General features: G+C 47.1%; 1 protein-coding gene across 6 annotated transcripts in view; it reads right to left on the minus strand.

The window, feature by feature from the left end:
• Window positions 1-793: 793 nt before the first annotated feature.
• CRACR2B (calcium release activated channel regulator 2B) overlaps window positions 794-12,777 on the minus strand; it is an 80,583-nt gene continuing 68,599 nt past the window's right edge. The window contains exons 12-18 of one of the 6 annotated variants that reach the window (XM_030560664.1): window positions 10,457-10,763; window positions 10,101-10,236; window positions 9,163-9,244; window positions 6,158-6,272; window positions 4,130-4,270; window positions 2,338-2,414; window positions 794-1,262 (exon numbers count right to left, since the gene is read on the minus strand). In XM_030560664.1, coding sequence (XP_030416524.1) covers window positions 1,178-1,262; window positions 2,338-2,414; window positions 4,130-4,270; window positions 6,158-6,272; window positions 9,163-9,244; window positions 10,101-10,236; window positions 10,457-10,763 — 943 coding nt within the window. In that variant the 3' untranslated portion in view covers window positions 794-1,177. The other 5 variants (XM_030560669.1, XM_030560666.1, XM_030560663.1 and 2 more) reach the window with 5 other exon arrangements.

Below are 12,777 nucleotides of genomic sequence, written 5' to 3' on the forward strand. Positions count from 1 at the left end.
TGCAGAATGTCAGGCACTGGGGCGTGGTGGCTACGGTCAGCACTGCTGATCGGGCTGTTAAAAGTCCCATTGGCGGTGCTGCCTGGCTAAGGCAGGCTAGACCTTACCTGTTCTGACACCACACTGTGCCCCGGAAGCGGCTAGCAGAAGGTCCGGCTCCCCGGTGGTGGTGGTGGGGCCAACGGGCTCTGTGCACTGCCTCCACCCTGAGCACTGGTTCCGCACTCTCATTGGCCTGCAGGGTGCAGTGCAGTCCGCAGTGCCAGGACAGGCAGGAAGCCTGCCTTAGTATCCCCACTGCGCCACTGACTGGGAGCTGCCCGAGAGAAGCCCACACCCCAACCCTGTGACCCAATCCCTTGTCCCAGCCCTGAGCCTCCCCCCAACCCGGAGCCCCTTCCTGCACCCCAAACCGCTCATCCCCAGCCTCATCCCAGAGCCTGCACCTCCAGCCCAGAGACCTGACCCCCTCCTGCACCCCAGCCCCCTATACCAGCCCAGAACCCACTCCCACACCCTGAACCCCTCATCCCCAGCTCCGTTGGGTCGCAGGCATCAACAATTTTCTTCAACAGCGTCACCAAAAAAAAAGTTTGAAAACTACTGAACTAAAGGCCTACCTCTCTAGACTCAGACACCTTTTAAGTGGCGCAGTCATTAGAAGGAGACAAAGAGCCATGCTCTCCTAGCACAGGTTACATAGTTGAGTAACTCTGATTAGTCAGTCTGCTCCCAAAGGCCAAGCAAACATTGCCTTTAAGACACACCAACACTCCCAGTGCTGTTTCCAAGTTTAAAATAATCATCTCTTTATTACACAGCTGGACATTGCTTTAGCTTATTTAAAACGGAGTGTTAGAGGTGCCCTCCGTTCACCTGTGTGTGACACAAAAGGAACAAGCAAAGGGGAGAACCAGTTTCTGTGAAGCCAATGCAACATCTCAAGCAGTATGTCCCTGGAGTTGGGGGAGGAGGGGAATGCTGCAGTTGTATGAGAGCATAGGGATAGAGGTGGGGAGGGAGATTAGAATTATTCTGTTGCAACAAGCTTGCTTCATTTTAACGTCTGGATGTTCCTTCTTGGGACAAGCTTGCACCTTCCTGAGTCCCTATGGAGCTGATAACCAGCCAGCCATGTGCAGCCCCCACATGCTCCTGAGGAATGCTCTTTACTTCATCACATGCAGCATCCCTTCCTCTTGTGGTACTCTTCCAGGTGCAGGGCACTTTCCCTCTGCTTGTCCTCTTGAGCTGTCAGCAGCCTGGAATGATCAACACATTAGCAGTTCAAGAACACAGCAGTCTGATATTGCCTGCTTCCTGGTCCCCATCAGGCAAGAATAAACTAGATGTTGAAGAGTGAAGGGAAATAGTGAGAGCGGGTCTTCTTTTGGAGTTGGACTACATAAAAGACAGACAAACAGACAATATTGGTGAGAAATTCCAAATCGATGCAGAGTAGGAAGTAGCATCTACTAGAGGAGGCAGTGTGTTATGGTGGGTAGGGCACTGGCCTATGACTCAAAAGATGTGGGATCTATTGCTGGCTCTGCCACTAGCCTACTGGGTGACCTTGGACAAGTAGTGTGCCTCAGTTTTCCCATCTGTAAAATGGGAATGCTTCATCCTTTGTAAAGCACTTTGAGGTCTACTGATGAAAGGCACCCTATAAGAGCTAGGTGGTAATATTACACTACATTAGAAACACAGCTTAATAAACTGTTAGTTACTAGAGTGGGTCAAAAATTGTAAAAAGATGTTACAAACTTTTGTGTTTCAAAGATAAATTCTTTTTCTTTGTTTCCCCAAAAAATGTTTGTGAATTTTTTGAAACAATTTAAAAATGAAATTTTTTCAGATTTGACATTTTTTGTTTCCCTGCCCTTTTCCCATTTGACCACTAAAAAAGAAATATGAAAAAAGCAGAAGAAAGGGAGGAGAAAGGAAAAAATGAAAACTAAAAATTAAAATTGTCCAGTTTCCATAGAAAAACCTAGAAATTTAATTTGGGGATTTTTTTAAAAGGCCTTTTTTGGCCACAAAACCAAAACAAAAGTAGTCCAAACATTTTGACAAGCTCTGATCTTTCCTTAGGATGTGACAGTGTCCAAACAAGGTGCTTTCCACACACAGGGGAAGACAACAACCACTCCTCTGGCATGTTAACACCTCAGTCTGTTGAGTTACCAAAAACAATGTGCTACCCCAGCTTCTCTTTTGGGACCAAGTTCTACCTCAGATGAACCCCCCTTCTCCTTGCCTGTACCTGAGAGAGATTGTAGCAGCTTGGCCATGGCTGAAAAAGGTACCAGGGTGATGCTGTTCCGCTCCACTCACCTTGCCATATGTAACATGGGCTCCAGGATGTTATAGCCAGTCATAGCACTGCACTCATAAAAGACAGCCTTGTATTCCTGCAGGAAAGGAGAGTGAGAAGATAACTTCTGCCGCTGTCAACCCCCACCACCCATCACACCTAGTCTCTCTCTCTCTCTCTCTCTCTCTCTCACACACACACACACACACACACACACACACACACACACACACACACACACACACACACACACACACACAGGTCTAGTTGGGGCCCTGGCATCAAGAGTGTGTCAAAGCTCTAGCAGCCCAGGGGAGCACTGGGTTGGGTCTTTTAGCTGCTGGAAGGACAGGGGGAAATGTCCCCTCACTGGCCTGTTTGTGCTGCCATGCAGTGGAATCTGGGAGAGACAAGATCCTGGTCAGGTGCAATCTGGAGCACCTCCTGCTCCACTACACAATTCAATGCAGCAAGGCCCAGTGCAGGAATCTTTTTGGCTAAGGGGAGGCAGGGACCACTAGACATTGAAACCTGGAAAATAAATTCTCATTTCATAATCAACCAGTGCATTCCTGGCAAAACTAGGGTATGCCAAGAGCGTGGACTGGCAGACTTGCTAGATCCCTGGTTAAACGGTCACTATTTCAAAGGAATGCTGTGGGCTGCATCCTCACCCTGAGGGGTCAAATTCACTTTAAGGATGCACCGACCCAAGCACAAAGAGTTCTTCCAGAGTCAGGGTCCATCACAAGCTGGCCACTTGATATTATCATTAAGGCTAAGATTTCGTCACGGATATTTTTAGTAAAAGTCATGGACAGATCACGAGCTATAAAGAAAAATTAATGGAAGCCCATGACGTGTTCCTGACTTTTACTAAAAATATCTGTGACAAAATGGGGAGTCCAGTTGAGGGGTCCCCACACCGCCTGCAGAGGTTGGGCAGTTGTGGGGGCCACTTTGAGCTCTGGGGGCTCCCACCGCCTATGCAGGCTTGGAGCTCCAGGGTCCCCTGGCTCAGAGTTCTGGGGTACCCCCACCACCCATGGCAGCCGGGAGCTCTGAAGGACCCCCGCTGTCTGTGGCGACCAAGAGCTGCGGCCCCACCTCCCATGGCAGCTGGAAACCCCCACAGCTTCTGGCCGACAGGGCTGAATTCATGGAGGTTGCCGGAAGTCACAGATTCCATGACTTCCACGACCTCAGTGAAAAAAATAGTTGTCTTAATTATCATTTAAGGATTTCACCCTGCACCACTGAAGTCTAGGGGAGCTTGGCTGTTGGGGGGGCTGTCATAAACAGATAGCTAAGGGTTAATGTCTCTTTCACCTGAAGCACCTGACCAGAGGACCAATCAGGAAACCGGATTTTTCAACTTTGGGTGGAGGGAATTTTGTGTCTGAGGTCTTTGTTTTCTGGCTGCCTGCTTTCTCTGAGCTTTGGAGAAGTAGTTTCTGTTTTCTAATCTTCTGTTTCTAAGTGTAAGGACAAAGAAACCATATAGTTGTCCTTACACTTAGAAACAGAAGATTAGAAAACAGAAACTACTTCTCCAAAGCTCAGAGAAAGCAGGCAGCCAGAAAACAAAGACCTCAGACACAAAATTCCCTCCACCCAAAGTTGAAAAATCCGGTTTCCTGATTGGTCCTCTGGTCAGGTGCTTCAGGTGAAAGAGACATTAACCCTTAGCTATCTGTTTATGACAGGGGCAGAACCATACTCTGCAATAGCTGTGAGCATAGGAGAGTCCCCTCCCATTTCCTAAATATGGCAGAGAGCAAGCAAACCAGACCAGAGCGAAATCTACAAAACCTTTGGAGCAAGGAGTAGCATACAGAGCCGCACCTTCGCCAGCCTTTCCCCCTCCATCTTGGGCACATGCTGGGTCTCTCTCTCTGCTGCATCCATTTTGTTTCCAAGTAGAAAGATCATGGCCCCATCCTCAATCCCTTCCTGTAGGGTAGACAGAGCAAGGCCCCCGTGAGAACCGTCTGGAAGACAGGAGTATCTTGGGGCTGGATACTGCTCCTGCCAACATGAACAGAAGCCTTGCCGTTGACTTCCGTGAAAGCAGGAGCAAACCCCATGGGACCTGCCAGCATGCCAGGAGATTTCATTTATTTAGGAATTGTTCTGCAAGCTCTTCAAGTGACACTGGGAAAGGAAGTGAAACTATGGGAACATGCTGATTCCAAGTGGTTGATTTATCAAACCTTAATGCCAGGGTTTCGGTGAGTGGGCTAGGGAGGAAATGGAATTTTAAAGGGGGGAAGAGGAGTTGTATTTAGTTTCACTGGCTTTTTAAAAGAAGAAAGAATCTGCCCAATGAGAATTTAAAAGACCTGCCAGTTTTTCCTGTAGAGCCTGAATTTCCTTGGTCTGGAGCCATTCAGCTTGATGCCTGCTGAACCCAGTCATCCTTAACTGAAAATCCACAGGCTAAACAGGGTAAGCAAATTTGAGCCCTCACATAGCATTTTAGTAGCAGCTGTCATTCAGGGGTCACATTTGAAGTCCCTTATTTAGGTAAAACCTCCCTATAACTTCACTGGAAGTCAACTTGAATAAGAACTTCAGCATTTGACCCTGGATCATCTCCGAACTTAAGTATTCTACTCTGCACCATCCACAACATTTGAACTACTGAGGCTTAGAGTCAGGTGAAAAATATGGGCCAAATTCTCAGATGTGACTAGAGATTTTAGATGCCTCCATTTTTGGGTGCCCACAGTGGCCTGATTTTCAGGGCAGGTACTCAGCACATTCTGAAAATTAGGCCCCTTTCAGGTTTCAGGCTGGATTTAAAAAAAAAAAAAAAGCACCTGAAATCACTAGACATTTTTGAAAATCTTGGCCTTGAATCCTTAAAATTCCTTGGGGAAAAATGACCAAACTATTTCTAATGGGTATGCACAAACTTGCTGATGTTATTAATAAAAACTGAGCAGATTTATTTCAACCTTGGCTTGATTTTTATGTCTCAGGGTGATCTACAAAACAAGCAAAGTTTGACATTCTCAGCTTCTGCTTTGCATCACCCATAGACAAAATATCTACTCAGAACATATAGGGGAAGTATTCATCCCTTTCCTCTCCCCACAACTCAAATATATCTGAAATGATTTTGCTTTCAAACTTTCACACACACACACACACACACAAAAACCTCTTGCAAATCAATTGAGATTTTTGCAGAATAACGTCGCTCCAAAATAATATGTTTGTGAAAGTTACAACAAACTGGAAAAGGGGTTGGAAGACAATGTATTTATTATTAGTGTTACATTAATGCATAGAGGTTCTAAATTGAGGTCAGGTCCTCATTGTGTTAGGTGCTGCACATACACATAGTAGGAGACAGTCTCTGCCTCAAAGGGCTTTTGATCAAAACAGACCATTATCATGTCTTTGCTCTCTGCACAACAGTAAGAATATTAGGAAACAGCTGAGTTCCAAATAATCAAGTTTACTAAATATATACAAACATGCTACACTTAGCTACATAAATACACTGTTGCTCTGCTAGGTTTTAGTGACTTCTGCAACAGAAGACAAGGAGGCCCACTAGTGGCTTCCAAATAACCGAACAGAATACTACCCAATTCCTATCTACTACAATCACCCAAACTAAATCTTAGCTATCTATGTCTGCTATTATGGTTAGTACTGTTTGAATACCTTACAGACCTTAGGACCTTCCAGGCCTTTACTAGCATACAACATGGCTGCTTTGAATGGTCTCCTTTCTAGGGCAGGTCCATGCGGGGTCATTACAGTAAAAGGAGAATCTTGAGCAATGCCGGCATGTCAAAAACAAACCCAAACGTGTCTCGCTCTTACCTGGATGCTACTCATCCAGTTCTGCACTGCCATGAAGGAGCACTCATCAGTGATGTCATACATCACAAAGATACCATCCACCTTCCGGAAATACTGCTTGGTGATGCTCCGAAACCTGAAGTCAAATGAAACCGAAGACACTTCCAGCATCCATTCAGCCATTAACAAGCAAACAAACTATACCTTTCTTAACATGGATTCTCTTTGCAGGGCCTGGTGGCAGCTGCAGGAGGCTCAGTCTTTCTAGAGCAGGGATTCTCAGACTTTTGTGCTGGTGACCCCTTTCACAGAGGAGGCCTCTAAGTGTGACCCCACCTTATCCATTAAAAATTTTTTTTTATATATTTAACACCATTATAAATGCTGGAGGCAAAGCAGGGTTTGGGGTGGAGGCTGACAGCTCGCGACTCCCTATGTAATAACCTTGCAACCCCCTGAGGGGACCTGACCCCTAGCTTGAGAACCCCTGCTGTGATTCCCATTAACAAACAGGGGCGATGAAGGCAGGTGTCTCGGACTCTTGAGATTCCATCTCCTTGGAGGGGCCCAAGGCAGCAGTGACTCAATCGGTAAACTACCATCTGTCCAGAAGAATGGTGTTTAGGAAGCAGGAAGGAAAACCATGCCTGGGTTAGGGGGAAGAGGACTGGGAGAAGAGTCCATTTGGATGTGATCAGGGAAGAAGATGAAGGATTTGTCATGGGGAAATCTGGGGCTGGAGGCAGGGAAATCTCTGCACAGTGAGGTTTTGGTGGATCTGTAACTTGGACCTTTTCTACATTGGGATTTCAGCCACTGGTTTATCTACACCAGAGCAAACAGCATTGACCCAGAATAAACCATGTCTATATGAGGACTCTCACCAATGCAGCCACACCAGGAACAAAGCCTTCATCTTATTTCACCCCAGTTTGCAAATGTCTCATACAAAGCAGCCACCTCATGGATGACTCGGCAGATAGATTTGAGTTCTGGGAGAAAGTCCAGCAGCTTGGGTAAGTATGTATTTTGGGGAACATACATTCTAGTTCAGGCACACTGTTCACTGAGTTAAACACAGCAGAGATAGCAAGATCTCCACATATCAGTGCTTTATTAGAAGGACACTTTAGGACACAGACTGACAAGTAAGTCCAGTCTCTTGGCTAAAGGCTAGAGGAACATGCAGTAGGAAGTGATGTTTCTAAACTAAATAATGCTTCCCTTGGAGCATGTTGTCTTCTATGGCCTGTGGGGGGCGTTGTTTACCCTAAGAGCTGGCGACCAGAAAACTCTCCATTTGAGAGAGCCAATAGTGTGTCTCTGGAGTTCCAGCAACACCTTTGACACTAAAGAGCACACTAGACAGTGGAGTGATGACCACATGTAGTGGTTATTTGCTTCTATGGGCCAAAAGAGATCATCAAGAAATTCTCCCACATGTGGAGGAGTGTGTCCCCCTTGCTAACAGCAAGCATTGTCTGGGTGCTGCCAGTTAGGAGCTGTTACATCGATATTTTCAGAGCTAAGGAAGATTTTTGCACCATTCCAAGGTCCTGATTCAGGAAAGCAGTAAAGCCACGTGCTTACTTATAAGCACATGCTAAAGACCCATTGATTTCAAAGGAAATTTACACACATGCTCGAGTGCTCTCCTGAGGAAGGATGATTTCCTGAAGTGGGGTCCCCCAGTGATTCAAGGAAAGCATGTTACAACTAGGTTAGAAACAATTATCACCTGACAGCTCTGCCTTGGCGTAAATATGGCTACAAGAACTTGTTTAAATGGAAATTTTGCTTCTTTACATATGTCTGATTTGGGGCAGTCTCTATTTATAAAAACCAAGTATATGGCACTTCTGGACTGCAAAATCTGATTGGCTGAGATGAGGCTTGTATCATTGTTAGTGGCCAGCATAGGCTCACACCACCCCTGTGACTCAACCTCATCATGAGATATTTCTGACATTGCAGCATATTTAGAGAAAAAATGCACAATGTTTGAGACAATCAGTGCATTTACGCCACACTCCATGAAATTAAGTGTCCCCCTTAAAGTGGTAAACTCAGATTTGAAAACACAGCATAATTAAACAGGAGTAGCAATAGTAAATAAACGTAGCTTACTCTAACACAGTGTGGTTCTTTGTCCCCTCTAGCGGCTAGACCACAGAAGAGGTTTATCATTGGGCTGGTCCACACTACGGGGGTAATCGATCTTAGATACGCAACTTCAGCTACGTGAATAACATAGCTGAAGTCGAATATCTAAGGTCGGATTACTCACCCGTCCTCACCGCGCGGGATCGATGTTCGTGGCTCTCCCTGTCGATTCCGCAACTCCGTTGGGGTTGATGGAGTTCCAGAATCGATATAAGCGCCCTTGGGGATCGATATATCGCGTCTAGCAATCGATTTTAACCCACCGATACGGCGGGTAGTCTGGACGTAGCCTTCGTGTTACTGGCTCTAAGCTAAAAAAGCTAATGCTTTATCTTAAGAAATAGAGGTTGGTGCTTTTAAATCCAGAGGTCCTAAATTCAATCCCAGCCAGGGCCATTGTTACATAAAATTACTTCCCAACGTTCCTGGAAGCATCAGGAGCTGTTTCGAGTGCCACCTGCCCTGTTTTTCAGGTGCACATCGAGGCACAGAGCAAGTTTGTATCCTGGTGCTAATGACAAGGCTGGCCACAACCTTAAATATATGGACAAGTACTCCAAGTGTATTGAAATTCACACCCTTCCCATGACACTCAGAATCATCCCCTCCACAACCTGCTTGGGAACCACAGATCCTATAGATCTCCTGCAAGGAATTGTGATACAGACACTGATGGCAGAACCTTCTGGTGCCAGCTAACAATCCCTATAAGGTTAAAATGAACATTACATTCCTTGGGACCTGATACAGGTCTGTTCCCTCTTCCCATATCCTGCCCACAAGCTCAGTAGCCACTCTCAGCACTTACTGTTACATGCCTGGCAGCATGAAATCCTAGCATGGAAACCAAGTGCTTCATTTACCTCTCCTGGCCCGCTGTGTCCCACAGCTGCAAGGCCACCTGTGTGTTATCCACCATTAAACTCTTCACCTGGTAATCAATACCTGTAGGGGAGGCAACAGCACATGGTAATTGCAGGATGGGGCAGGGGAAAACAGGGAAAAGAGGCCTATAGAAAGGATCAGCCAAATTACTTCAGTGAAATAAAATTGTAGGGGCAGGGACTCTGTCTTCCTTTGTGTTGGGGAAAGGCCCAGCTCATTTTGGGTGCTCCTGCAGTCTAAAGAAATAACGTTACAGTGAAGACACCAATCCTTCCCAACTATCTCTTTTCCCCAGAAATAGGTCAGACAGCTCCCTGGATAATTCAGAGATCAGCAACCCATCTTCTGAAGATCTTTAAGGTGTCTCAGGTTGGGCATCCCCGAATCACTAATCATTTTTGGAAGATCTTGGCTATTATTTCTCAGTGTTGACAACATGTTCAGTGCTGTGTGGAACATACAGGAGAGAGAAATTACCGCTAATGCTGAAGGAAATGGTTCTTATGGGTAACTCTGCACTGCCACGGATAAGAGACACAACAGTGGGATCATTTCAAGCTTCCTTTTTTGACGTGTCATTCTGTCCCTCATTTCCCAGCAGGGCTGGCTCCAAGCCCCAGCTGGGGCGGCATGCTGCCGGGGACATTCTGCCCGTTGCCAGGAGTGCGGCAGGCGGCTCCGGTGGACCTCCCGTAGGCATCCCTGCGGAGGGTCCGCTGGTCCCGCGACTCCGGTGGAGCATCCGCAGGCACGCCTGTGGGAGGTCCACCAGAGCCGCGGAACCGGCAAGCAGTAGAGCGCCCCCCAGTGGCGTGCCACTGTGCTTGGGGCGGCGAAATGGCTAGAGTCGGCCGTTTCCCAGGCCAGAGGTTCACACCGCTGTGACCTAGCAGCACGGGGGAGCCCTTTCACTTACCAATGGTTGCACTGATCTCAGCCAAGAACCTGTCGTAACAAAAGCAATGGATGAAGGAGCTCTTGCCTATGCCAGAGTTGCCCACAAACATCACTTTGAAGAGACGTTCTGGAGAAGAGCTGACTGGTTCAGGTGCCTGAATTTGGGGAAAACAGGGTGGGAAGAGAAGAGAAGAAGAGAGTTTATAGAAACCAAGGTCTGAGTTGTGCTTTATGGGCCAGAACTACATCTGGTGTAGTAGACCAATGGAGGTTGGAGGTGGGTGGTAAGGTTCACAAAAACTCAATCTTCCCCCATCCCCCCATCCCCTGGTAGCATGTGAGGGAAAAGGAAGAGCCCTAAATTATTAGACTTACCATGGTTTCAGTGCCAATGGGCTGCTCTCTGGGGGACAATGGGGCATCATGATCCAATTCATCTGCTGTTTGCCTCCAGTTGATATCACCCTTCAGAGCCATCTTTGGGTGCCTGCCAGCCCCTGCCATTTGCTGCCGCTCTCGCTTGCAGCCTGCGGTGCGGCCCTCTCCAAAGCTCATTCTGCTTGCTTTCCCCTTCTTCAGTGCCGTTGTGGTGGCCAGGAAGTATTTACAGTTCTTCTTATTGGGGTCTTCCACAGTCATGTCCTCCAGGAAAGTGAGAGGAAGATCCCCAGGAACCAGCTGACTGCCAAGACCCATATGTGCCCCAGAGATGGGATGGGATGAAGGGAGCCAGAAATGATCAATGTGACCAAGTTAGAGCACACAGAATATTGATTGGGACACACACACCAAGACCAAGACCAACAGTGCCCCCTAGGGGAGGAGGGAGGTGAGAGGCCACAGCACATACCTCCCAGTTCTGCAAACACTTATGCACATGTTTAAGTGTTTGCAAGACTGGGGTCTGAGACCATGGATCTTACCCACATGTTATAAAGGTTCAAGGCCTCTTAATGGAGCAAAACTAAAAGGAAACTCAGAGATGGTGGCACCAGCAGGGGTACGGTCAGGCTGACCAAGCGTCGATTTCAAACAGCTTCTTATGGCAACTGTCTGTGTTGTAATTAGAGTGGCTTAAAAGAAAAAAAGGGGAGGATTTCAAGAAAACAAATTGCAGCCAATCCTATGTGGCAGGTTTCCAAAAAAGAGTGATGTTTGGTTTATTTGAAAATTTTTGTGATTTTTTTTAATAGAAAATTTCTTTTTGCTGGGTTGGTTTTTTGGAGGTTTTTTTGTTTTGTTTTCTTTCAGTTCTTGGTTCTGACCCCCCACCTTGTCCATTCCTTTTTTCCTATTGCCACAGGAAAAGGAAAGGGAAAACAGGGGTGAAAGGAACGGGGAGAGGGGGTGAGGAAAAACAAGACACTGCAAGATGACTCCGTTTTTCAATTTCTAACTTCATCAAACGTGTGTGCCTTAGAACACGTCCATTATTAGCAGCCACAGTTCAGCTGAGTGCTCACATACACCCCCCCCCCAAGTACAGGGGGCTGAACTTGGTGACTTCTCATGGTCCTTTCCAACCCAACACTGTTATGATTTACTGGTTAGCTCTGCAACCAGTTCTAAAAAATGGTTTCAACACCACATTCAACTGTCCTAGGGAAGGAGGAAATCAAAGATCTGGGCTCGGACAGACGGTTATTCTTCAGAGCCGGCTGCTTCCCAACTATAAGCTCTCAACTGCAGCGAAGCTTTTCCCTAGGGAAGGTCTAGTGGGTCATCACCCACTCTGATGTAGCTGTGAAATGGCTGCATGACTGCCATCCACTGCGTGTGTTTGAAGCCATATCTCCACTAAGAGGGAGGATTATATGGCCTTAGGGCAGGCTGCCCTGTGCAACCTGTCATATATGCTGTTAATAGGACGGCAGGGAGAGCAGCCACCTTTGGAATAATTCGCTAGGTACAGAGGACTCATTAGCACTTGGAGCACACATGAGTTGCTGAGCGCTATTATGTGTTCTATGGCCAGGTAGGCTCACCATTGTTAAGGACCTAGAAGAAGGGAAAGGGAAGATGTACAACTGAAGTAAGTGCTTGATCCAGTGCCCCCTGAACTCAATGGAAAGATTTCCTTTAGCTTCCATGGACACTGGACTAGATCTAAACAAGGTGGGGCCAGGGGAGACGTGCAGGCTACTTTACAACCTAATCCTAGGGTAGCATGCTCACAATTGTACGAGCTCGCATTTAATACCAGGCACTAGTGGGTGGGCCAGGAGTCCAGCTCTTTTCCCTCTCCCCTAAGCTTGCATGTGGCCGGTACCACTAGGGCTGTGAACATTCATTACCTGCTAAGTGCATTCATTTTCCTCCCTGTATTGTAGGATGGACAGACTGGAAGTGATGGAGAATAGTTGACCAAATGAAATTCCCATCAGGAGAAAGCTCACACATGGGCTCCAGCTCTTAGAGAATAGAAATGTGCATGACCCTCCCTCTACACCCTAAAGATACACAAGCATGACTGGCTGGAATATGGGGTTGAGAGGCAAAGGCCTCTTCAGAGTAGGGTTGCCAACTTTCTATTGACACAAACCGAACACCCTAGCCTCGCTCCGCCCTGAAGTCCCGCCCCTGCTCTGCCCTTTCCCAAGGCCCTATCCACCCCCGCTCACTACATTCCCCTCCCTCAGTCTCTCGCACTCCCCACCCTCACTCACTTTCACTGGGCTGGGGCAGGGGGTTGGGGT

Source organism: Gopherus evgoodei, chromosome 4, assembly GCF_007399415.2.
Source record: "Gopherus evgoodei ecotype Sinaloan lineage chromosome 4, rGopEvg1_v1.p, whole genome shotgun sequence".
In the NCBI taxonomy this organism is placed as follows: Eukaryota; Metazoa; Chordata; order Testudines; family Testudinidae; genus Gopherus; species Gopherus evgoodei.